This window comes from Dendropsophus ebraccatus, chromosome 1, assembly GCF_027789765.1.
Source record: "Dendropsophus ebraccatus isolate aDenEbr1 chromosome 1, aDenEbr1.pat, whole genome shotgun sequence".
NCBI classification, from domain to species: domain Eukaryota; kingdom Metazoa; phylum Chordata; class Amphibia; order Anura; family Hylidae; genus Dendropsophus; species Dendropsophus ebraccatus.
In genome coordinates this window covers 128,210,394-128,234,079 of record NC_091454.1, presented here as the reverse complement: position 1 = coordinate 128,234,079, position 23,686 = coordinate 128,210,394, and the positions used below count along the sequence as shown (strand labels likewise).

Genomic DNA, 23,686 nt, shown 5'->3' with positions numbered 1-23,686 from the left:
ATCGTGTCAAGACGACACAGCCTAAAGTTCCCTGGGACTTAGCACCACCAAGCCTCACTGTGCTATATGTACAGTGTTTGCCGTTGGTTATGCAAAGGGTCTGTTAAACAGTACAGTACAGTGGGGTTTTAGGGACCAGCGAATGATGGACTCCTCTTTCTTGAAATTATTCACTGCCCAAACAAAGGATTTTTTCCCCCTGAAATTAAAAACACAGACACAGGTAAGTATATTTAAAATGCATTAATTGACATCTATCCAGTAGTGCCGCCAGTTCAGTGGGCGGTTAGGCGGTGACTAATTAGCCTTAAGTTCATTTAAAGGAGACCTGTCACGCCCCGTGCCGGGGTGACAGGCTCCCGACCCCCAGCTAGATCCCCTTATACAGACCTCATCTGGCCAGAGATATCCCGGTCAGAAGAATACCCATTTAAAGATGCCCCCCTTTGTCCCTACTGGTGTACAGTAACCTATCTTGAACATTTCCCAAATATAGTTAAAATATCAAATGACTAGTGCTGGTTACACTATAAATAGTATGTTGTTTTTGAAATTCTGCGTATTGAGAATGGTAAGATGCAGGATTTGTAGAATTCTGCAAAACATTGATTTTATTTCCTGCCACAAGTTATTAAAATGAGCTGGAAGGATTGTTATATTTTAATGTGTTCTTGATGTTTAGGGACTGCACAGAGCTCTTTAGATGTGTAAATGAGCCAGGACTTTACTGACCTTTGAGACAATATAAATCATTATTTATCCAATGTTAGATCATTTACACAGACCGTGCTATAGTAAGGCCACTTAGCTGTACAGGAGGAGAGTAAAGTATTTTAAAGTTTGACTTTTTGACAATTGAAAAAGCTCTCTACTCTCCGTCCATCTCTCCAATTATGTTTGTCAGTTACACACACACACACACTTCACACACACTCCCTCTATTTTTTTAGTCTGTACCACAGTGGTTTTAGTGATCAGCAAAAAAAAAAGGGAAATGTTAATTTTTACATTTATTTTTTTTTAATGTGTAAATCCGTAAGCTCTTTGTAACCAAACCTGGAGCGGAGCTGTCAGATTGAAAACTATTAGGGTATGTTCACATGTAGCAGATATACATCATACTTTAACCAATGGCTTCCACACACAGCAAGAAAAATCCATGACAAAACCACAGTGGATTTGCAGTGCAGATAATGGTTGTGTGAGTGTTTTCTACTATTCTTCTTTTTTTTCAATCCATGTTTTGCAAAAAAAGAAATCTATATATTAATAATAAATGCTATCTTAATAATAAATAATATGTCAAATACTGCACCAGAAGCAACACTGTATGTAGACAGCCTTAATTTGTAATGACATCTCTACAAAGTGTTCGATTATTAAAAAAAAAAAAATGAATGTATAGGTTTTTACCACTTTGTTTTAGTCAGTATTCTTAAAGAGGTACTCCAGGCAAAAACAAAAAATACAGTGCGGACAGTTGAGCATGATAGATCTGTCCCTGACCCCCCTTAGCGCCCAGTCAACAGGCTCCCAGACCCCTTCCAAATATCATTATTGCCCGGCTTACTGCTAGGTCGCAGCCCAGGGGCTAATGGATTGCCCACTCAGCCAGTCAGTGACAGCAGCAGTGTCCCAACCCAGTCACTAACTGGCTGAGCAGGGCATCCATTAGTCTTGTCATGTCATTGCAGGAGGGAGAGCAGGAGGATGCTAGTGGGGGGCCAGGTGCGGGGATGTGATGCTGCAGGGGCACGGGGACTGGTACGTATACATTCTTTACTATGCTCACCCCACTCCCTGTCCACATTGTATTTTTTGCTTTTGCTCAAAGTACCCCTTTAAACAAATTGTGGTATGGACACTAATAAGGGATTTCTCGTTATGGGATTTGTGAAAATATAACCCTGTATGAACACAAGCTTGGATATGGGCTTATAGATTTTCATCTGAGCCCCACCGATCTGTAGTATGGTGTGCTTGTGCTTGAGGCCTAACTATATCTGGACAACTCAAATGTGAGTTACATATTATTGTGATAGCTCAACAGCAATAAAAACTTAGTTCTGTTATTAGTTCTTTAACTGTTTCACCTTAGATAAGACCTATTATGCTTCATTCAACATTATACTTTGTCACCATCTGACTTCCAAGTGCAACAGACTGTAGGATGACTTCAGCATTTGGTTTTTCTCCCACTCACTTTCTGCTGAACACTTGGTAGAGAACATCCCTTCCTATGTTTTTGCTATATCACTTACAATTAAGAAAAAAATCAGGACATTCTGTTGATCACAGGTTTTTTGCTGCACATTCCAAGTGTATCCTGTTTGGAGGTGTATGCCAAAAATGATAATTGTAACCCAGTTAGCTACAATTTATTCAGATCCATAGAGAAAGCTTTACTTCCGAGTCACTATGGATTTTGGCATATAGCATAACATTATGCATTTACATTTGCGACAACACGTTCTTGTTTGTATGTTTTTTATTCAAAAAAGATTTGTTCTTGTACCAGATGCTTATGGGTATGTTCACACTGAGTAAAACAGGCAGAACTTTCCGCCTATTTCAGTGTCCCAGTGCCCGTCTATAGGAGAGCACGTGCCCCTCCGCAGCCGCCGATCTCCGCTCAAAGAAGTGACATGTCACTTCTTTAAGTGGAGAGCGGTGGCAGCGGAGGAGCAAGTGCCCTCTCATTCACTCACCACGGGACATTGAGCATGGTGGGATTCCACAGCGGATCTCTCTGCCGTATTTGCTCAGTGTGAACATACCCTAACAGAGCAAATGAGTAAATAGATATCTAGTTACTAATGTTATGGATTAAACACTGTATAAGTAATGAAAAATATTTTTAGATAGAATCATTGGTAAATAGTTTTACTATATACTCATTTATAATAGGACATGCAGACAAACTATAAAATGTTTTGTTTTTTTTTAAAGGCAGAAATTTTGAGATTATAAACAGCATGTATCAGTAGAAAAATGATTATTTGAATGCAATCCAAGCTGAAACAGATTACCTTTCTAGTCAAACACCTCATGTTAAAGTGTACCTGTAATAAAAAAAAGTTAACATGCCAAGGAAACACCCGCACTTCTAGTTTAACTCGATTCTGATCCAGCAGCCAGTCGTCATGATAGGTACACCTATGGGTGCCTTGACAAATAGCAAGTTTGCAGTAGATTTCAAGCTGGAAGTTTCACAGAGAAATTCATTGCAATACTAAGTACTTTTATAATCTATGGCCTTGCATTCTCACAGCAGATTTTCATTCCACTGTGAAAATGTAGTAATAGCCTTGTTTAACTAATTAGCTTCTGTGCCATTAAAAACAATAAACAGTCTATGCTTACCTGCCCACGCTCCTGCATGAGTCTCTGGGTCCCTGCTTACTGACAGCTAGCTTAGCCAATCATTGGCTGTCAGTGAGCAGGGACCCAGAGACTCAAGCAGGAGTGCAACAAGGGAGCACAGGCAGGTAAGCATGGACTGTTTATTATTTTTACCAGCAGCTAATTAGTTAAACAAGATGTTTACTACATTCTTGCAGCAGAATAAAAAACTGCTGCTAGAATGCAGAGCAATAGGCTATTGAGTATCACAGCGGATTTCAGTGGGAAACTCACAGCCTAAAATCTGCTGCAAACTTGCTACATGTAAAGGCAATCTAAAAGGAAGCCAATTTAAAAGATAAAAGTTAACAGCCTAAGCCTAAAAATCTGGTATACACTCAGACTGTGAAGTCTAAGTTAAACTACCTAAGGCAGTTTTTATTTATAGCCATTTTTTTTAAATAAAACCTAAATTTGTTAGATGTCACAGATTATTTCATAATTTCTAATTATGTCGTACTTATTGACCAAATCTGTGGGCAGAAGATTGTTGGCTGTGCAGATTGCAGCTGTAGTCAGCTATCATTAATTGAAACTATCATAAGACACAATATTCTGTACCCAATGATTTTTACAAGGATCGCATGTTCTCCTGTGGGAAATAAGGAAGAAGTTAATTAGAGCACGTATCACAGAGAAATGCTTAGTGAAGCAAGGATGTCAAATTTCAAGAACCACAATCTGTAAGATTTGGGGATTGTAGACCAGAAATGGCATTTTAATGCAGAATATTGATTTTAATCAAGAGCAGTGTGTTGAAGAGTGCACATCTGGTCAAATAATGATTAGCTAGTGTGCTGTGTATAAAAGCAATATATGCTAACTCACTTTATGTCACAATGTGATAATGACCTGGCTGAACCTAAGAATTTCTGTTTGTCACATTGTTAACAACTGTGTTGTAACAAAATTAGCGCAAGGCTGACCACCCTGGGTCACAGTGCCACTGACCTGATGTATGCTGACTGTTAAAAGCATGTAGCTGATTCAATTAAAACTATGCTTGAGCTAGTGACAGCAACAAAAAGGATTCTTGAAAAATAATATAAGATACAGTATTGTTTAACCTTACAAGCCTTCAAATGGGGCTAAAACAAAATGTTGTTTTTTAGTAGCTGTTTATAGGTATATTTAACAAACAAGTTAAAGCGTACCTATCATTTGAACTTCTGACATTTTATAGCAACAGGTCAGAGGTTTGTATAGGTCGGGTCTGTGTGCTAAGAACCCTGCCGATCATTAGGATGAAGGAGCAGACGTTCGCAGCAGCACTTAGTCTGTCTTTTCATCTTCCTCTCACTGCTAAAGTAGCAGTGGACGGAATTATAATAGAACCCTATGGAACTTCCGGTACAGCACCACAGCGACATATTTGAGGTTTGTATCAGTTGGGTCCAGGTGCTTAGAACCCTGCCAGTAATTAGAATGAAGGGGAAGATAGGCGTAGCAGCAGGCGCTGCCTCCTCATCTCCGTCTTACTGCTAAAGTAGTGGCAGTAGTTTGTTTAAATGATAGGTACGCTTTAAGTTTTCATAGAAAAAATATATTATACTCGTCTCTGAATTATGACCCTGCTGTTGCCATGCAACAGTATAGACACTTTCCCACAATTCCCCTTGCTGCATGTAAGGTAAAATAAACTGCCAGTACAAATTAAGCAGGTCATGTGATTGGGATTGAACTGAGCATGAGCGTCTGAAGAAAATGGATGCCTGGATGGCCATTACCAAGGGCAACAGATAATGAAACATCAAATTACATTTGAGAGATATAGGCTCTCATTAGATACATTTTAAAGGGTAACTACGGTGAAAAGCTTTTTCCCATTAATTAAAACACATTACAAAGTTATATAACTCTGTAATAGGCTTCAATCACCTATCTGCCCCTCTACCCTATCCCCCCCCCCTCAACTCCCCACCAGGAAGTGAAGTAAACTCATTCTTACCTAATGACTGTTGACCCCCAACAGTGAAGACACCAACTGGAGCTTCAGTTCAGTTTTTTTTTTATCAGCACCGGAGTTGTCCTTTAAGAAATACTTTGAAATTTGGAATATCTTTCATTTAACATAATGCTTCATTTAACATTATCACTACAGATACCACTCCTTTACGCTGTACCACAGAAAAGTGGTGTGAAGAGACTTTCACTTGTTCCGTTTATAATAAACAACAAATAATTTAATATTATTGATCTTTGTATCAGAGTATATAAGATTTTTGATTTCAGCTAATGAATAAAAATGTAGAATGTACAGAAATGTATGCTATCATTTCTTTACCATGTATTTGGTTTCATTTGGGTGATAATAATGTACACTTAAACTTCCAGCTAACTTTTATTCAATGACCCTTGCTATTAACGTGCTATTAAGTGCTGTGCAAAGCAATGAACTTATTTTACAGCATTTTCCTTTATAACCAGAAGGCTGCATAAATCGTTTATATATCCCCTTAATGGCTGTTACAGTCTTTAAAATCAATAAAGCACTTTGGGTAAGTCAATAGAATTTCCACAGATAATTTTGCAGTGAAGCTGACCAAAGATCCATAGGTAAATCCATAAAACAAATCTGCACCAAATCTACAGTATTGTGGATTTACGTCTGCTGTTTCAAACTGCTAATTGTCTAAAGTGGCAAGGCTTCTATGGTCCCCTGTCATTCTCTACCAGTGATCTGCTACAGCAGTCACATGCCACATCATTGTTGGATGGCACCAGCAAACCCAAAATAACAGCTGGGGCACCTTCCATCTCTTAGCTAGAAGCTAGCTCATTGCTTTTTCTGCTACCAGTGACCATAGTGTAGTGTAGTGTAACAATACTTCTTTCCTACTCTTGTGTCATTAGATATCTACTTTATATTATTCTATCTCTGAATATCTATCTCTGAATGCTTTGGGAATCTTTCCTGTTTTTGGTAGCCTGTCCTGTTACATTGTTATTTATTGAATTGCCTTCTACATCACTTACTTTAATATAATATCTGTAATTATAATGAAACATGACTAGTCCTATAAATCCGATGAAAAACTGAGTTGTGGAATAGCTGTGTTTTGTTTACAATTATAATAAAAAAGATACAGTTTAAAAATTGATTAAAGAAATCTTTGGTTGTCTAATTGACTGTATCAGCACCATGGGCAGTTCTGCTTCTATCCAGCTTACTGCACTTGCACCTTAATATTCATTGCCATACAGTCCCCATAGGAAAATAAAAAAAAAATGGAAATAAAAAAAAAGAAGAAAAAAAAGAATTCATTATTGCATTTTGTGCACAGCATAACTTATAACTATAACTATAAGAAGAGCTATAAAGACTAAATACAGATTCAGAGTAGGAATCCAGCTCTACAGATGGAAAAGATCCAATATACAGTAGTGTCACCACAATTCATACAATTTTAAACTGGTAAAAATTTCCATGACCCTGAGAAGTATTGTTATGCGACATATACAAAGGCACTGACAGTTTTCAGTTATATTCCGAATTCTTCAAAACCCCTACTTTCTTCTTTAAAACCTGGGCCAAAATTCTGCTACATTATTCAGAAAGACTCACAGGCTTGTGAGCTGGTAATAAAATGTCATGCTCACATTAACACATGGAAAGTTGTTAATGAATGCAGGCTCAATCCTGAGTTTGCTTTGAAAATCACAAGCAAAGTGTTAAAACATGTACAATAGAAAATATGTTTTTTCTCAATTAAAAAGTGTAATTAAATTAATTATTTACAAGGAAAGTAGGTGCACATTTGAATCTCTACAAAAAGGGCGGCATTTCTTTGTAAGACACTAAATGCAAATAGGTCGCTGCAGTGTTGTCATTTACCTACTTATAAAGAAGTATACATTTATCCATTTCTAGCATGTCTAAAAACAAAGAAAATGTCAATATCTTCTATTCACGCTAGTGGGATACAATATAGCCGCAGCATAAGGGCCGAATAATAGTGGTTTTAAACTTTTCTAGCTGAACATATGCCTATATCATTGCATACATCTGGATAGATGATCCCAACCAGAACCATCTGGGATAAAGGCCCTTCTGTTCGGTTCCAGAAGTATTATGGTTCATACAAAGGTCATAGTTATATAAGTTAATTTATTTGTAAGTACTGCATGCCTGAAGAAGGCGCTCATGTAATATAGCACCAAAACGTATTGCGTTAATAAAAGTTTTTTATTTTTTGGTTCACACTCACGTTTGGTCTCATTGCTGCGGTTGTAGCTGGCCTTTATAGGGTCACCAACCCAATATGTAACTGCTCAGAGGGACACTCCAATACCTGCGCTAAGTCCATACAGAAGGTCCCAGATGGTCCTGGTTGGGATCATCTATCCATATTGTTTAGAGTATCCTGGAGCAAGCTGCGGGGGAGTAGGTGTATGTATGTTGCCTATATATCTGCACAAATCCTCTAGGTGAGTGAAACCGCTCATATCTATTGTTTTATTGACTGACTAAGATTTACTACACCAGAAGGCACGCCCCCGTCTCTCTTTTTCTTTTGTTGCATACATCTGTCATTGCACATTTTGTTCTGGACATAGATGTATTGATAAATGTAGTTGAATGTGCTTTTCAATATAGTATAGGCACAGTTCCCCTCAATATACAGCCAAATATTTAGCTGTTCAGCTATTAAAGGGGTTGTCCAGCGAAAATATTTTTCTCTCAAATCAACTGGTGTCAGAAAGTTATATCGATTTGTAATTTACTTCTATTAAAAAATGTCAAGCCTTCCCATACTTATTATCTGCTGACATCTCTGGCCGAGACAGGAACTGTCCAGGGCAGGAGAGTTTTTCCATGGGGATTCATAGAAAACTGAGACAAAGTTGATTTGAACATAAAAGATTTTCGCTGGACAACCCCTTTAAGCTGTTAAGCTGCATTAGCTATTTATTGTAGTACGAGGACACATTTTCGCAGTACAAGCTGTATTTTAATAACACCATTTATTGTGCTGTGTACCCCAGGAATGCCTCAACCTAGTAATAAAGTGCACATCCCCATCTCTTATATAATGTAGCTATAAGGGATCTCTGAACCTAAAATACTATAAGCACATGTAGATATAAAACTTCCTATACCACTACTGATCTTTGTGCTTCACAATCATCCTCTGACTACTATTTGCTTCAGTCAGATTAATTGATAGTATGTGTGGTAGCACATCTACTCCTTCATCACAATATATTGGCATGCTATTTGTGTTGTCTATACTGTATTTTAATTGTATGCGTCTTTTAGTTAGCTTGTTGAGTAAAATAGTGGAATGAGCACAGATAAAATAACATGTTAGGCAATTATTTGCTTTTATTGACACTTGAACTTACAACCCACTTTTATGTAATGGCTTATGCTATTAAGTTTTGTTAGTCTTAATGGCAAACAAATGTTCCTACTTACAGTATTTTTTAGAAGACTGCATATATCTTTTGCACCTCCAGTTAATGGCTTTTGCAGTCTTCGAAATCAATAGAACACATTGTGTGTCATGTCTTGTAATTTGCTGTTTCTGCCACACTAGCCTATTGCAAATATTTAACCCGTGCACAAAGATTTTATTTATTTAACCTGTGTGTATAGTATTCCAGTCGGAATTTGTTAATTCCTCAACACCTCCAAAATATAATTGTCCAGTGATGCTGCAGGCACAGGATTAACACCTACCCTATCAGTTGTAGGGGATGGCTGTACTATCTAGCTAATACTCCACTTTAATGGCCAGGATAATGAGCATAGTATTTAAAGCAGGCCTGCTGGAAGCTAAACAGGTGTAAAAATCATCCAGTGGCTAGATGGAGCTTCTCATCAGGATTCTGGGCATACAAATTTTGTTTCCATAGACCTTTTCCAGTGCCAAGGCTTTTTCATAATATGCAAATGAGGCTCAAGTGCCCAGAGTGGCAAGAGGTTAGGATTAGCCAACCCGTCTTCTCTTATTCACCCCCTCCATGCTCTCCTGCATAGGTTAAACCTTTGATCGAGAGTGGACATGAAATTGGGAATAAGAGGAGATGGGCTGGCTAACCCTGGGCTCTGCCCTCACTAGAGAACGCCCCCCAGGATACTTGATTTTCAGTGCAACACTGAAATGTATTATAAAAAGAGAATTAGGGCTATACTAAAAAAGAGTAACAAAAAAGTACAATAACTTTAAAAAAATGAACAAAATCTTAGTACAGTATAAAGCCATGCTCACACAGTGTGAGAACATCGGTCGTTATTTGACACGGCCATGTCAAACAACGGCCTATGTCTGAGATGTTCACCCGGCCAAAACTGCAGTATCAGCTAGATGAATTTGGATTTGAATTGGAATGCGGGCACATTTCACATTATACATATTTAATACATTATCAGACATGATATGAAAATAAAAATGGTGGGAAGATTTGTCTCAGTAGCCCCTAGCAACCAATCAGATTCCACCTTTCATTCCTCACAAATCCTTTGAAAAATGAAAGGTGGAATCTGATTGGTTATGAGCATGGTTAATTTTTTCCTGTTTATATACAGCTGTGTCCTTCCTTACCTGTGACCAGCTTAAAAAATGTTGATGATTTTGCAATACTCTATCAGGGAATGTGTATGGTATATGTGCCTCTATTCGGCCACCCAGTGGTCCTGATGTGAGTTGTAAGCTGTTGAGCATTTGTACTATTTTCTAAACACATGAATAACCATTTCCCCATTATTGCTTTGATACAAACCCTTGGTAGCTACACTTAAGTGCTTTACTTACACCAGCACTAAATGAAAAGCCCAAACACCATGCATTCAACAGAGATGCAGACTAACACTTAGAAACCAGAGCTTAAACATGTACACATTATTCTCATTTTAACTGACTTTGTTATAACAAAATTATTTCCAATATCTAAGTGAATTGGCCTTTTCTAGGAGAAAAAAAGGAGGCCTTTTACCAAACGGGAATAAAAAAAAACGCCACAAAAACAAGAATGGAAATACAACAACTCTGCTTAAATAATTTGCACAATAATAAAAATAAATATATGTGCTGGAAAGTCTCATGGGGGAAAATTCTGACTTCGTAGCTGTACTTCAAAACTGGCTCTGACAGCCTGCTCATTAACAATGAATTGAATTTGCATGCCATTTAGAGAGTAGATAGAATAAAACCATAAAAAGGGGAATTCAGAATATTTTAAGCATTTTAAAACAAAAAAACGAGATTTCAGCTTGCATTAACTGTGCATAAATCAGTAGTTACCAATTCACATGTACAGTATAAGGACAGATTTAATGCAAATATAACAACTCCTTGCAGTGTCTGCTTCAGTAAACGCACAGTACATAAATTTGGTAGAAGCTGGTTCTCACTGTTCAGTTGTGGTGGTCTCAATTCTTCTGCCTGTTAGCACCATAGAAGAAGATAACCCACTGATAGCTCAAGAGCATCTGCTTCTTTTCAAACCAATTCAAGATCATTACCAATCAAAGGATTAGCTTTTAGATAGCACTATGTACTTCCCATATGGAGCACTTTTCACAGAATGATGTTTAACCACCTCAGGAAAAATGATCAGCTTGGATAAATAAGAGAGAGTGAAAACTAGATAATATCATGCTTCTCTATCCAATGGCATCTCATTCAGGAAAATTCTACCTTATGTCACGCTGACAACAAGACAATAACATGAAATTCTGCCATTATCACTTAATTCATTCTAACACAAGTCCTCAAATGCTCCTTCTGGATTGGCTCTTCATTGCAATGCTTTTATGTCATTATAGCACATAAAGAGCTAACCCCCATAATACCACAGTGTCAAAGATCATGCTAGGAATTTGGTTGGAAACTACAATGTAAGTATACTACATGTAATAACCTTAGAAATCTTAACCGACTTATTCTTATATTCACTGTCTATACACATTCAGTGGACACACGATTAGATAAGTCTAAGATTCTAGTCCATATTAATAAGAAAGCAACATACAATCCACTGCACATTTTACTGTGAGTAACCTCCTACACTACATTTTAAGGCTGGGTTCACACACAGTATATTTCAGGCTGTATTTGGTCCTCAAGTCAGGTCCTCATAGCAACCAAAACCAGGAGTGGATTGAAAACACAGAAAGGATCTGTTCACACAATGTTGAAATTGAGTGGATGGCCGCCATATAACGGTAAATAACTGCCATTATTTCAATATAACAGCCGTTGTTTTAAAATAACAGCAAATATTTGCCATTAAATGACGGCCATCCACTCAATTACAACATTATGTGAACATAGCCTTTCTGTGTTTTCAATCCACTCCTTGTTTTGGTTGCTATACAGCCTCACAAATACAGCCTCAAATATACATAGTGTGAACCCAGCCTAAAGGAGTATTTTAAATTAAAACACTTATGCCCTATGTGCAGGATAGGCTTAAATGTCAGATGGCACGGGGGTCCCATTACTTGCCCCCTTCCCTTATTCCAAGGACCCAAGTAGTGCTTTAGAATACAGTGGCAAATTATGCAGGCAACATTGCCAATTCATTCATTTTTTATGATGCTCCTAGAAATAGTACTGGAGGTGTATAGGTCTCTCTTAAATGACAACAGACAAATGATGTTGGTGGTGATAGGGACTAGACATGATAGAAAATCACTGTCCAACTCCAGTGTACAAGGGAGAGATAAGCTGCAGTTCGAGCGCTCTGGCTACAGCTTACCCCTCCCTATAAAGAGTTCAGGATTCCTCGGCCCTGCTGCACATTCCTGTGTCTGAGGAGGACTGGTGGTGGGCAGGAGAGATAACTTATGGCTGAATGATCAGTTATTGAAGGTTTATGCCCACCTTTAGGCTGCATTCAAACGCAATTGTGGGGGGGCAATTGAGGAAAGGTTATGGACCCATACATTTAAATGGCCATTATTGTAGGGCTGTTCATGGCTACGGGTCCGTGGCTACATACAGCTCTACGGATATGTGAATGTAGCCTAAGAATTTTTGACTGCAGACCATTTACAGACACTGGATCGATTATCATGTACATGGCACCAGCTTGAAATGTGTGCTAATTACATAGCATCTTACTGAAAATAGCTTTTAGAACATTTGTAGACAAAGACAATGAAGGTCGCCCGACCCCCCCGCTAGAGCCCCAGATACTTACCCCTTCTCTCCAATTCCCGCCCTGGGGCCGATCCCGAAATGGAGATATCCCCGTAGAGAATGATTGGAGCCGTCATTCTCCATGGGCGTCGGACTCATCTCAAAAGCGCACACGCCAGGCTTCCGACGGGGATATCTCTTGGAGCGGGGGGTTGGGTGGCCTTCACCCCGGCACGGGGGGTGACAGGTTCTCTTAAATTGAATTGGTAATAAAATGTGTGCCAAGGAAACATTTTCCTATTGCTAAACCAACAAGGATTCATTTCCTTTCCTTATTTGTCAGGACTTTGTCAGGACCTGATTTGCCTTGTTTTTCCAGTTTCAGAGTCTACAATTTTGGTCATCTTGTTTTATAGTTCTAAGCTGTCTACACTAGTTAAAATGAGTCCAAACCCGCCTATATTGTTAGGATCATGTAAAGATCTCATAAGCATAGTAGCCTGCCAACTGTGCAGTGATGGCAAACCTCCATGTGCCAGGATTTCAGCATGCAGGATTCTTTGTTCTACAGTAAGAGGGGTCTGGCAGCAGTTTATAATCCTGATTGGATGCCACATCTGTCAATTAGAGTTAAGAGGTGCAGTCAGGGAAAGGATCAATGCACAGAGCTCTGGGAACTTAGCATGAAGAGCCCAGGTCTCCTCCTCAGCACTTGTGACAGGAGCATTAAAAGATTAGGTTCTTGTTGATGCAACCAGCGTGACCAAAATCCTAGGTATGTTTTTACTCCTTTCACCAGGATGTCAGCAGAGGTCACGACACTTGACAGCTTCCATTTAATTAATCCTGTAGTGACAGTGCAAATTACAACCTTTTGTAAGGTATACTACTATTGAGTTGGTTTCATACAGATATAGTGAAGTTGGGCCATTGGATGGCACTAGAGATGAGTGAATCACTTGGAAATTCATTTTGCAAAGTTTGCAAATATTTGCGCAAATTTGTGAATATTAGCAATACGCATACTGTACAAACGAATCTTCATTAAAACAGGCATACTATAGTAGCTACAACAGATGGACTATTACAGAGTAGCGATTTGCTCAACAGCTGTTGCTGTGACAGTGTCAAAATTTGGAAAATGTCAACTTTTTTTTAAATGTCAATCAACTTGTCAATCAATCAATTTACCGGCATGGACAGTAGTGGATGTACTGTAGGTGGAAAAGCAGCGCAATATCAATTTTCTCCCAGGACAGCAGTGAACATATAATGCGCACCCAGTGACTTGGTATAATGAACAACAATCACCCAGTTACTTGGTATAATGCACACCCAGCACCAGTGACTTGGTATAATGAACAACAATCACCCAGTTACTTGGTATAATGCACACCCAGCACCCAGTGACTTGGTATAATGAACAACAATCACCCAGTTACTTGGTATAATGCACACCCAGCACCCAGTGACTTGGTATAATGAACAACAGTTACCCAGTTACTTGGTATACTAGACAATGGCTTCACTGCTCCCAGTAAAAAACACCCACAATCCACCCCTCTATCTCTCCTCTGTGTCCCTATCTCTCTGTATTTCTCTCCCTGCTCTAACTTCCTTCTGCAACCTGCTCTCCACTATACACAGCTGACTGGCCGCCTCCAGGAAGCCAATCACCTTATATGGAGGGTGAGGAGGGGGGGTTGCTGACATTACTGTGGGGTTTGCAGCTGATTGGATGGGTGCAAGGGATTATGGATAATTCCTTGCTGCTGCCTAAAGACAGTTATGTAAGATAATGTGCAGCTGCCATGTTTAGCAAATTTGAAAAGCGAAACAGAATTCATTAGATTCACTTCACTCATCTCTAGATGGAATCCTACTGTTCTCACCCCAACCCCTATAACTATGTGACTATGACATTACAGTTCAGTTATACTTTATAAAGAAATTATAGATTGTGTTTTCAGCTGGTCTCAACCTCTTGTCTCCCATTTCCTCTAAAAATTATGTCCCTGCTATGCATGACTGTTCTATTAAGCGCTATAAAAGTCAAAATATTGGTAAGCAAAGCCAGTCCATATGTACAAAGTATACAGATGAATACACACTCTTTTTCAGGTCTCCAAATGATCATGTCACAAATGTCACTAATTCTATTTTCTAAATTATCACAGGAATCCAGAGGTTACTTAGGCTAGTGCAAACAGCTGGCGTTACATAAGAGAGCTGGGAGCAAATTGTTATAGTGCTGTCTGTCCAGCAGGAATATCTGAACATAAAACCTTTGTGTCTGCAGATTTTTAGATTATGTTCTCTAATTGTGTGTCATTATAAATATTCTGCCAGTCTTACAGTACTTTAGGCAATTATCTTCTTACTGAACCCCAGGCCAACAGTTGCCAGGTTTCCGCTCCAAATTACGCAACTAGAAAACCTAATGTGCATTGAGTTGCATGTTAAATGATGATGCTGCGTGACATTTCTAAGTTTGGCAAGTAAAGAAGAAAGAAATGATTGTTCATTCATTTGATACAGATCATTTGCTAAGAACAATTATGCCACTTCAAACCTTCAAGGAGTTTTTGACAGAGAGAAGGAAGCAAACTTACAAGCAACTAAGTGAATTTATGCTATTAAATCCTCAGTTACTTATCCTGTCTATTTAGAGGCATACTTTAGGTTACAATTAGCAGTATAATACAGGTCAGGTACTTTAGCTGGCTTGTGCAAAAGTCATACTATTGTTGAAATGCTATCAAGCATAATCTTCATATTTATTTGGGGCCAGCAAACATAAGCAACTGAATGGAACTGTAATGTGAGCATTGGAAAATTGTTATGTGCCCAATCTCTGACAAAATAATGAAGCACAAAAAAGAAATTGTGGCACTCACTAGTCCTGTAATAAATACAAATTAATCTTTATTTCATGTCCAGCTGGGTTGCGGACGCTGACCAGTGTCTAGGTTATGGCCGTCTGTGCCCTGCACATGTGTGCGAAACCGCCATAGCCTAGTTACTGGTCAGTGTCTGCAACCCAGCTGGAGAGGAAATGAAAACTAATTTATATTTATTAGGGACTGGTGAGTGCCACAATTTCATCTTTGTGCTTTATTGGATGACTCGGCTTACATTGTTGAGCAACACCGCCTGAAGTGGTGCTGAGGTCTCCTGTTAGCGGCTTGCAGCTAATACACCTCCTGTTCATACGTGTTGGCGGTGCCGGGAGTTTTCTATTGCATATATTTCTGACAAAATAATTTTATGGCAGAATTAATTTTAATGTGATGTGTTCTCTGTGGTTTATTCACTGTTCTTCCAGTACTATATAGCATCCAATATAGCATATGATTATATGAAGAGTAATAGCAAATGCTACATCTGAATCATGAGTCATAGTATAATCTTAGGCTTTGTTTACCACATTGTCAAACTCCTTTTGGAGACTCTGTTAGTAGTTCCTTTAAACCTTACTGAAAGAAAAAGTGCACCATGCACTATAATGGATGCAATATGGGTCATTTAAAATTTTCATGTTCATTTGGGTTAACCTCAGGTAAAGATGTGGCATGGCTACAACTGTCACCATGCAGAAATCAAGCAAGATGCTACATTGAACATCTTTATTTGAGCTTATTAGTGATGAGCAAATACTGTTCGATCGAATAGATATTCGATCTATCAAATATTATCGAATAGTTCGCCGAATATTCGATAAATATTCGATAAACGTTCAAATCCCCCAGCTTCTGTTTTTTACCTCCAAGTGGTCAAATAGATGTTTTTCAATAATTGAATACTTGTTCCCATTGACTGTACTGGGATCGAATATTCGATCGAATAGTTGAATATCCGGGAGATATTTGTACGAATATCGAATATTCGAATATTTCACTATTCGCTCATCACTAGAGCTTATCCCATGCATAAGGAGGAAATTGACCACACTCATAGGCAACCCGAACTGACAGTCTGTCAAGCTAGGCAAAAACTTGTTGGGCCACCCTGGATGTCAGCCAGTGGGCCACTGAGAGTTTGTGTGCAGCATTGTAAAAATTGCCCATCTTGTGATTTCAACTTGAAAGTGTGCATGCGGTGGCCCTACTGTAGTACCACACACATTTCCCTCCTGCTTATACAGTAATAGTATTAATTATTTCCGGTGTGAGCAGAGCCCAGGAGGACTAGTTTGTGCACAGAGTACGGCCGGCACTGCAGACATTACACACTGCCAAAGAAGAGCCTCACTGTGGGGCTGATGTGCTTTCTCTTTGTAGTGTAAGCTGAACCTCAGTTAGTGTCTCTGTGTCTCCTGTGCTTGATCCTTCCCCTTGACATTACACGCCTTCCTTTAGGTATGAATTTATGCTGATCACTGGGGTTTGAATTTATTCAGGGGCCTGAGATATGAATGTATTTAGGGTCTGAATTTATTTCGGGGACTGCTGTCATATTGACTGTCTGTTCCAAATGACAAGTAATAAAGTTTTATCTCATGCCCATGGAGAAGAATCAAACATTCTGTTACACACTGATGGTCAAAGTGAATCTTGTTTATTCAAAGATGGCAGTCAGTTTATATAGGGGGGATTCTTCTACTAAGGCTTGTGTCAGTACTTCATTGACTGATGTAAGCTGTAAGGAATGTGAACATCTCTTTGTGTTTAGAAGAACAGTGCCATATTGTAATAACTTCACTAAATATACACAATATGACATCCTCGACTTAGGGTATGAATTTATTCAGATGTTTGTGGACAAAAGTTTTAAAAATAGGTAAAACACTGACGTGTGAGCATAGCCTAAAGTAAAATTTGCTGCACTATTACACTTTGTGATATGGGGTGGGAGGTACTATAGTAAGTAAGTGGTGTGTATTGTGTGTCAGGGCAGCTTTTCAGTTCCAGTCCATAGGTGATGTTCAGTAAAGTTATCTCAGTGAGGTGCTGCTTTTTTCTGCTTTTGTACATCTGCATTGCGTACAGTCACATAATAGGCCCGGCACTAGGTAGAAACGAAGCTGTGATGAGAACATGTCCATAATCTTACAGTGTCAAGAATAGATATATGAAACTATTCTACTTTTCAGGTTGCATAAAATAACCCTTCTATTTTGTACATTATTTATGCTTTCCTTTGTACTGAAGCAGAGTTAGCACATTAGTAATACATGTAAAGTGGAAAGTCTAGCAGGGTATTCTCTTCAGTCCAAATACTATTACTTGAAATGGTGCAAACACCGTAATATGAAACTTTGGTTGACATTTTGCTTTACACTGCTTTTGTTAGATATGTGGGGAGATACATCTTATTGTATGACAGTAACGGATGACCACCAGCATTAGTTATTACCTAGTTAGGAGACATAGGTGAGGAGATAGTCCTCCAATGGTAGTAACAAAGAGAGAGCATTTTGACCTTATAAACATAATATTTTAACAACTTAAAACATGGTAAAACGTAATCTCTGAAAAAAGAGAACTAGCCTGTGTGCTAAAAAAACATATCAGCATGGCAGCCTGGTTTTATCTCCAGGTAGAAATGTAGTGCACTTTCAAGCTCTTCACATAATTTCACCGCAAGAGTGGCTGCACAAATGTCTCAGCTGTATACTTTGGTTTTGAAAAATACTGCAATTATTGTGGCTATTAATATCCTGCCTATAACCTTCCTTGACTCGGTGAACAAAGCTTGTTCTGTGGAACCAGATATGGTGTATCAGAAGGTCATATTTGATATGTGTCTAAAGTTTCAAAGTATGTGTAACTCCATTCCTGAGATTGCTGTGAAAGTATTCACAATTATCCATGATGTTCCCCCTTCCAGCTAAACTGGGATTCTAACAAAGACAAAATGATAGCTGCTACTGCCAGCAGGCACCACTGCTAAAGAGAATGGCTGCAATTAAAATGAAAACGCTTTTCCTTTGGTCATAGAAGAAAACAGTAAATCTTTGCTAAATCAATGAGTATTTCCAGGGGCTCTTCTCTAGTGATAACAATACTCAGCAAATATTTCAATGTAAAGCAGAGTCGGAAAGAAATAGAAATAGAGACAACTAGAATGTGAGCATTAATGTACTCACTACGTAACCATGCAGTCCTATCAGTTGTAGAATACCAGGTCTAATAAAGGAAGCGCCTATCGCTGTCTGGGGCAAAGTTTGTCTTCAGTAGGTTTCCTGTGGATTTGCTGTTTCCTAGATAATAAGTTGAGCAGTAGGACTAATGATATAAATGAAAGCTGAGATTTCCATCCACTGTTTCCTGATGTGTCTATGTGCCTCGTATCATCAGAGGGAATCTCTAGGAAGAGATTATTTATGGATGTTGTTTATCTGTTCTATAATTGAAACAGATCATCTGTCATTCAAGCTTTTAAATAAGTTTACATTTTGTTTTGATTCTGTTGATATTTGCTACAATGCATTAGCATTAATGTGTTTAAGAAAAACTACATCCGTCACATAATATCTTGGTGCAAGGTACTTTAAGCCATATACTTGAAGATGCGGTGGATGATTAGAGTATGTACACACGTAGCAGATTGCACATGCGGCCATACCAAATTTTTTTTTTTTTTATTTAATATTTAATTTATTTAATATTATTTAAAAAATAGTAAAGGGGGAGAGTTAAACTTTTAATATGGGATTTTTAACAAAATAAAAAGTTATCTTTTTTTTTTTTTTCATTCACACCTATGTGCTGCATTGATCGATGCTCTTGGCATTCGATTGCTACAGGCTGTTGAAGGTAGTCTGTAGCAGTCGCCAAGCCATAGCAGCATCCCAGGACTAGCAGAGGTCTAGGGCTGTCTGTGTAAGAAAATCTACATCTGTGACATAAGATTGGTGGCAGGTTCAATGAGCCATATATTTGAAGATTCATTGGATTAATAGAGTATGTATACATGCAGGAGACTCCTATTTTATATTTCATAATAGGGTTGTTTCTCCGACATTTACATAGATTTCTTTGAGCCTGTTTAGGTCATATTTGTGCAACAAATAACCAAATCCCCGATTAAGTGGACTCCAGTATATGTTCCACCAGGGCATTACCAACTTCAAACTTGACATTCCAATAACAAATGACTCATTTTGGTCAGTACTGAATTCTACACTGGCAAAATGTATTATTAAAAGATTTACACTTTTTTCTGTGTTTTGATAAAAATACTGAACAAAATGAGTTCCAAATGCTGACCAAAATATTGTTTGTAAACCCAGCCTCACAGTTGTCTGTGTTTTTTACTCTCCTTTTTTAAAAAGAAAAATGACATCCGTCATTTTGCGGTTTGGCTGCCCGTCAGTACAATGATGGCTGTTGGTACATTATTCTAGTTTAGATGGAATAGTAAAAACAAAGAAAGGACAGTAAAAAGAAAAACTGAGTGTGAGCAACTATAAAATAACGTCTGCTGTTTGCAATAGACGTCTGAAAATAATTGTCATGATCATTATTTTGATATCCGCACAGACGTCCGTTAGTTAATACATTGTGTGCATTGGACATCCGTCTTTGCATTGAAGTCAATTAAATTGCGGCACAAACGGATGTTTTTTTATATAGCAAAAGCGGATGCCTTTTCTGTTTGTGTTTTTTTTTTACATAGTGTGAACATAGCCTAGAAATGATACACTACTTTCTGGTCTGTTCAAAGATGCTAAGGTAATAATAATAATAATAATAATAATAATAATAATAATAATATTTTTCTCAGTGGATGCTTTGAATCTAATGGGAAAAGGTGCTTAGTTCACACACCATTTAAAGGGTTATCCAGGATTAGAAAAACATAAGTGCTTTCTTTCAAAAAAACTTAACACTTCTGTCCTCAGGTTATGTGTGGTATTACAACTTTCCATTCACTCCATTCACTTCATAGGAACTGAGCTGCAATACCATGCATAAACTGAGGACAGGAATAGCGCTGCTGTGAAGGAACCTTAGCTAAAGCATGAGTAGAAAGAAGCTCTGAAAGGAGGAGCCCCCAAAATGTATTTTTGTTTTATATGCAATTTGGAAATGTTGTACTTTGTTCAATATATCAGCTTTGCTTAAACCACTGAAAAATTTAGTGGTACCACCTCCTCAGAGCCTCTTTTCTTCTCTTTCCATTGATATTGTGAAGGGTTCTGCCTTAAAGGGTACCTATTACTTTGTACAGGGACTCCCGAAAGTGTTGCATTGTAAGTGCTTGCTTATGTCTGGAGAGACAGCCTACCTGTCTGCATTTCACAGTGTATCTTGCAGTACTGACAAAGTGATAGGTACACTTTAAGAACATTCCTTCTGGGCTCTACATGGCATAGCAGCCCACTCCACATATGCTACCCCAATTGTGTAAGTAACAGGCACACTTGTGTCTTATATAATGTGAGAGACCATCCACATGTGGGACACCCATATGATGGGAATCTCGTTCCTTTTGTAACAGTATTACGCGAGGTGCTATACTACTAAAACTACTAGCTAAAACATACTTTAACAAACTTTAAGCTTGATTGTTTAAGATGAATTGGCCCGGGGCACACAGTTTATGCTTCAGGATTTGCTCTTATAGTTTATTAGAAAAATTTGTATCATATTGTGCACCTTTTTTGCAGGTTTTTTTGAAGTACCAAAAATTAATGAGAGCCATAACAACCAAATAGACAACAGATAGATGTATATATGGCTTCTTATGAGATTGACCTTGTATAAAATGAACTTCCATCTTCACTTCACATCAGCAATAATGCTCTGCTTAATGGGATACAACTTCAATTTCAAAATTTCAATATTTCAAGAATATATGAACAAATACTGATACACAGTCCACAAATCTGATTTTCTTGTTATTGACTAATAGAGATAACGGATATAGCTTTTTTCTCTTCTGTTTTCAACTTCTGGCTTATTGGTAGTATTTTCTTTTCTAATTCTACCTCTGTTACCCTTCCTCTTCCTTGTTTTTTTTAACTATTCAACTGTTCTAAGCATAACTGCCTCATAGTTTCTCCATAGTGTGTTAAAGTAAGATTCTGTTTTGTTCTTTATACTTGGGTTGGCCGATTAAAAGCAAGATTTAGTCTATTATTGCTCATGGCCGTTTACTGATAATGACTGCTGTAAATATTGTTCATGATCACTATTTGAAGCTGTTATTATCATTAGATGGCTGCCATTTCTTAATAATATACCACAGTGGGAACATAGCCTTAACGTGACATACCTAATATAACTGAGACAACTAACTTTATTATAACACATAATAGCATTATCATATCATTTGAATAAGTGTTTAAAGTCATAGATAACATACATTTTGCTAATAGATATTCTTTATATAGGTTAACCAATTAAGTGATTAAAATGAAAACCAGTGTGAATTTGATGTAGTTGGAAAGTTTATTCATGGCCATATGATCACTGCTGCTATTTCTAGGATTTACTAAACTGCAGTGTGCCCCATAGACATAAAATGACTGGAAAGTGACTGGAATAAATGTATCTGGATGAGAAGCATCTTCTTATCATGCTGTGAGCTGTAGTAGCATCACAGCAAAAGAGAAAAAAGAAAATAACAAGGAAGAGAGAAAATAAATGTGAAATAAAGAGTAAGCATTTGCCTTCCTGGGACCTGTGTAAAGCACAAAGAAAGACTCACATGATCGCAGCTGGTTTTGATGTGGTAATGAAGCATTGATCACAGGAATAAAAAGATGAAATGGCCTTTGCTCATTCATTATTTTTATCTCCTAGCTGTGGAAGACAGAAAATTGTTCATAGGCATGGTTTCGAAGAAGTGTAACGAGAACGATATCAGGGTGATGTTTTCTCCATTTGGTCAAATAGAAGAATGCAGAATCCTACGGGGACCTGACGGGCTGAGTCGAGGTGAGTGTGCCGTTTGTAAAGACCCTTTCCTTAACAACTAATTGGAGCAATATGTCACAGGCAGCAGATGTGTTGGGCCAGAGGTCACTCACGATTTCTTCCCATGCGATGCTGTTACCCAGATGAACTTTCCAGAAAGATGGAAAGAAGTAATCACTTTTATTTATAAAGTCAAAGAGGGTCTCTATGGAAAGCATGACTTAGTAAGTTATCCATTACAATGCAACATGAATGAAGTAATTTATCTTCATTCACTTGTGTGTAAAATGATTGCAGCTCTTTAAAGGAGTATTTCCAAGTGTAACACTTACAGCTCTCAGTGTTATCAGTAAGGCCAATTTCACAAGACAAGTTAATTCAAACTACTCAGGGATTTGTAGCCTTTAATTCCAACATTTTGAATAAACCCTTCCTGTCAGGGCCCAGCTGGGTAGTAGAAGTGTATAACCAAGTATATTTTTTAGTGTGGGGGTTACAAGGGATGTGATAACAAATGTGTTTTTATGGTATTCAAATATAGTTGTAATAGGAAAATTACTTGAATGGGTAGGCCAAGCCAATGCTTTTTTTTTGTGGCTAAAAATGCTATAACCTACTGTAATTAAAGGAGTAATACTCACCTGTTTCTGCCAGCCTCTGCTTACCCCTTTCCAGTGATGACCTGTCGACACAACATGTGACTGCCTGCAGCCAATCACTGACTATAGTGGTAACAGTACTGAAGGCCAATGATAGGCTGCAGCAGTCACATGTCTTATCCACACATCATTGGTGGTGCTGGCTGATTAGAGGCCAATGGGGGACTGAAGCATCAGGGAAAGGGTAAGGTGACTAGTATTTCTTTTGTTATTTTACAGTAGTTGAAGTTGTTTGTGAAACAAAAAAAAAATGTGATGGGTCTTGATAACCTATTTAATTATTGCAATGGTCTTCATTAATTAAAAAAAAATTATAAAAATATTAAGTCCCTAATATTCTTCCCGCACTCTGAACGGTGTAAACAAAAAAGTAAAAAATACCAGCATTGAATTTCTTATTACATTCTATTAAAAAATTTATAAAAAGTGATCAATACATCAAAGCTACACAAATATGATACTATTAAAAACTAGCGATCATGGCGCAAGAAATGACATCCCATACAGCCCGTAGGTGAAAAAATAAAAACTTTATAAGAGGCACAATAGGGCCATTTTAACCATACCTATTTGCAAAAAAGTTTTTTTTTAAATGTTAAAATGTATTAAAAAAATAGTCAAACATTATAAAAGCTATATAAACATGCATATCGCTGTATTCAGACTGACC

General features: G+C 37.9%; 1 protein-coding gene across 13 annotated transcripts in view; it reads left to right on the top strand.

Moving 5' to 3' along the window:
- Positions 1-23,686, top strand: part of CELF2 (CUGBP Elav-like family member 2) — a 374,581-nt gene that overhangs the window by 259,889 nt on the left and 91,006 nt on the right. For all 13 annotated transcript variants that reach the window (XM_069978742.1, XM_069978756.1, XM_069978747.1 and 10 more), the window contains exon 5: positions 22,244-22,378. In XM_069978742.1, coding sequence (XP_069834843.1) covers positions 22,244-22,378 — 135 coding nt within the window. The remainder of the gene's footprint in view (positions 1-22,243; positions 22,379-23,686) is intronic.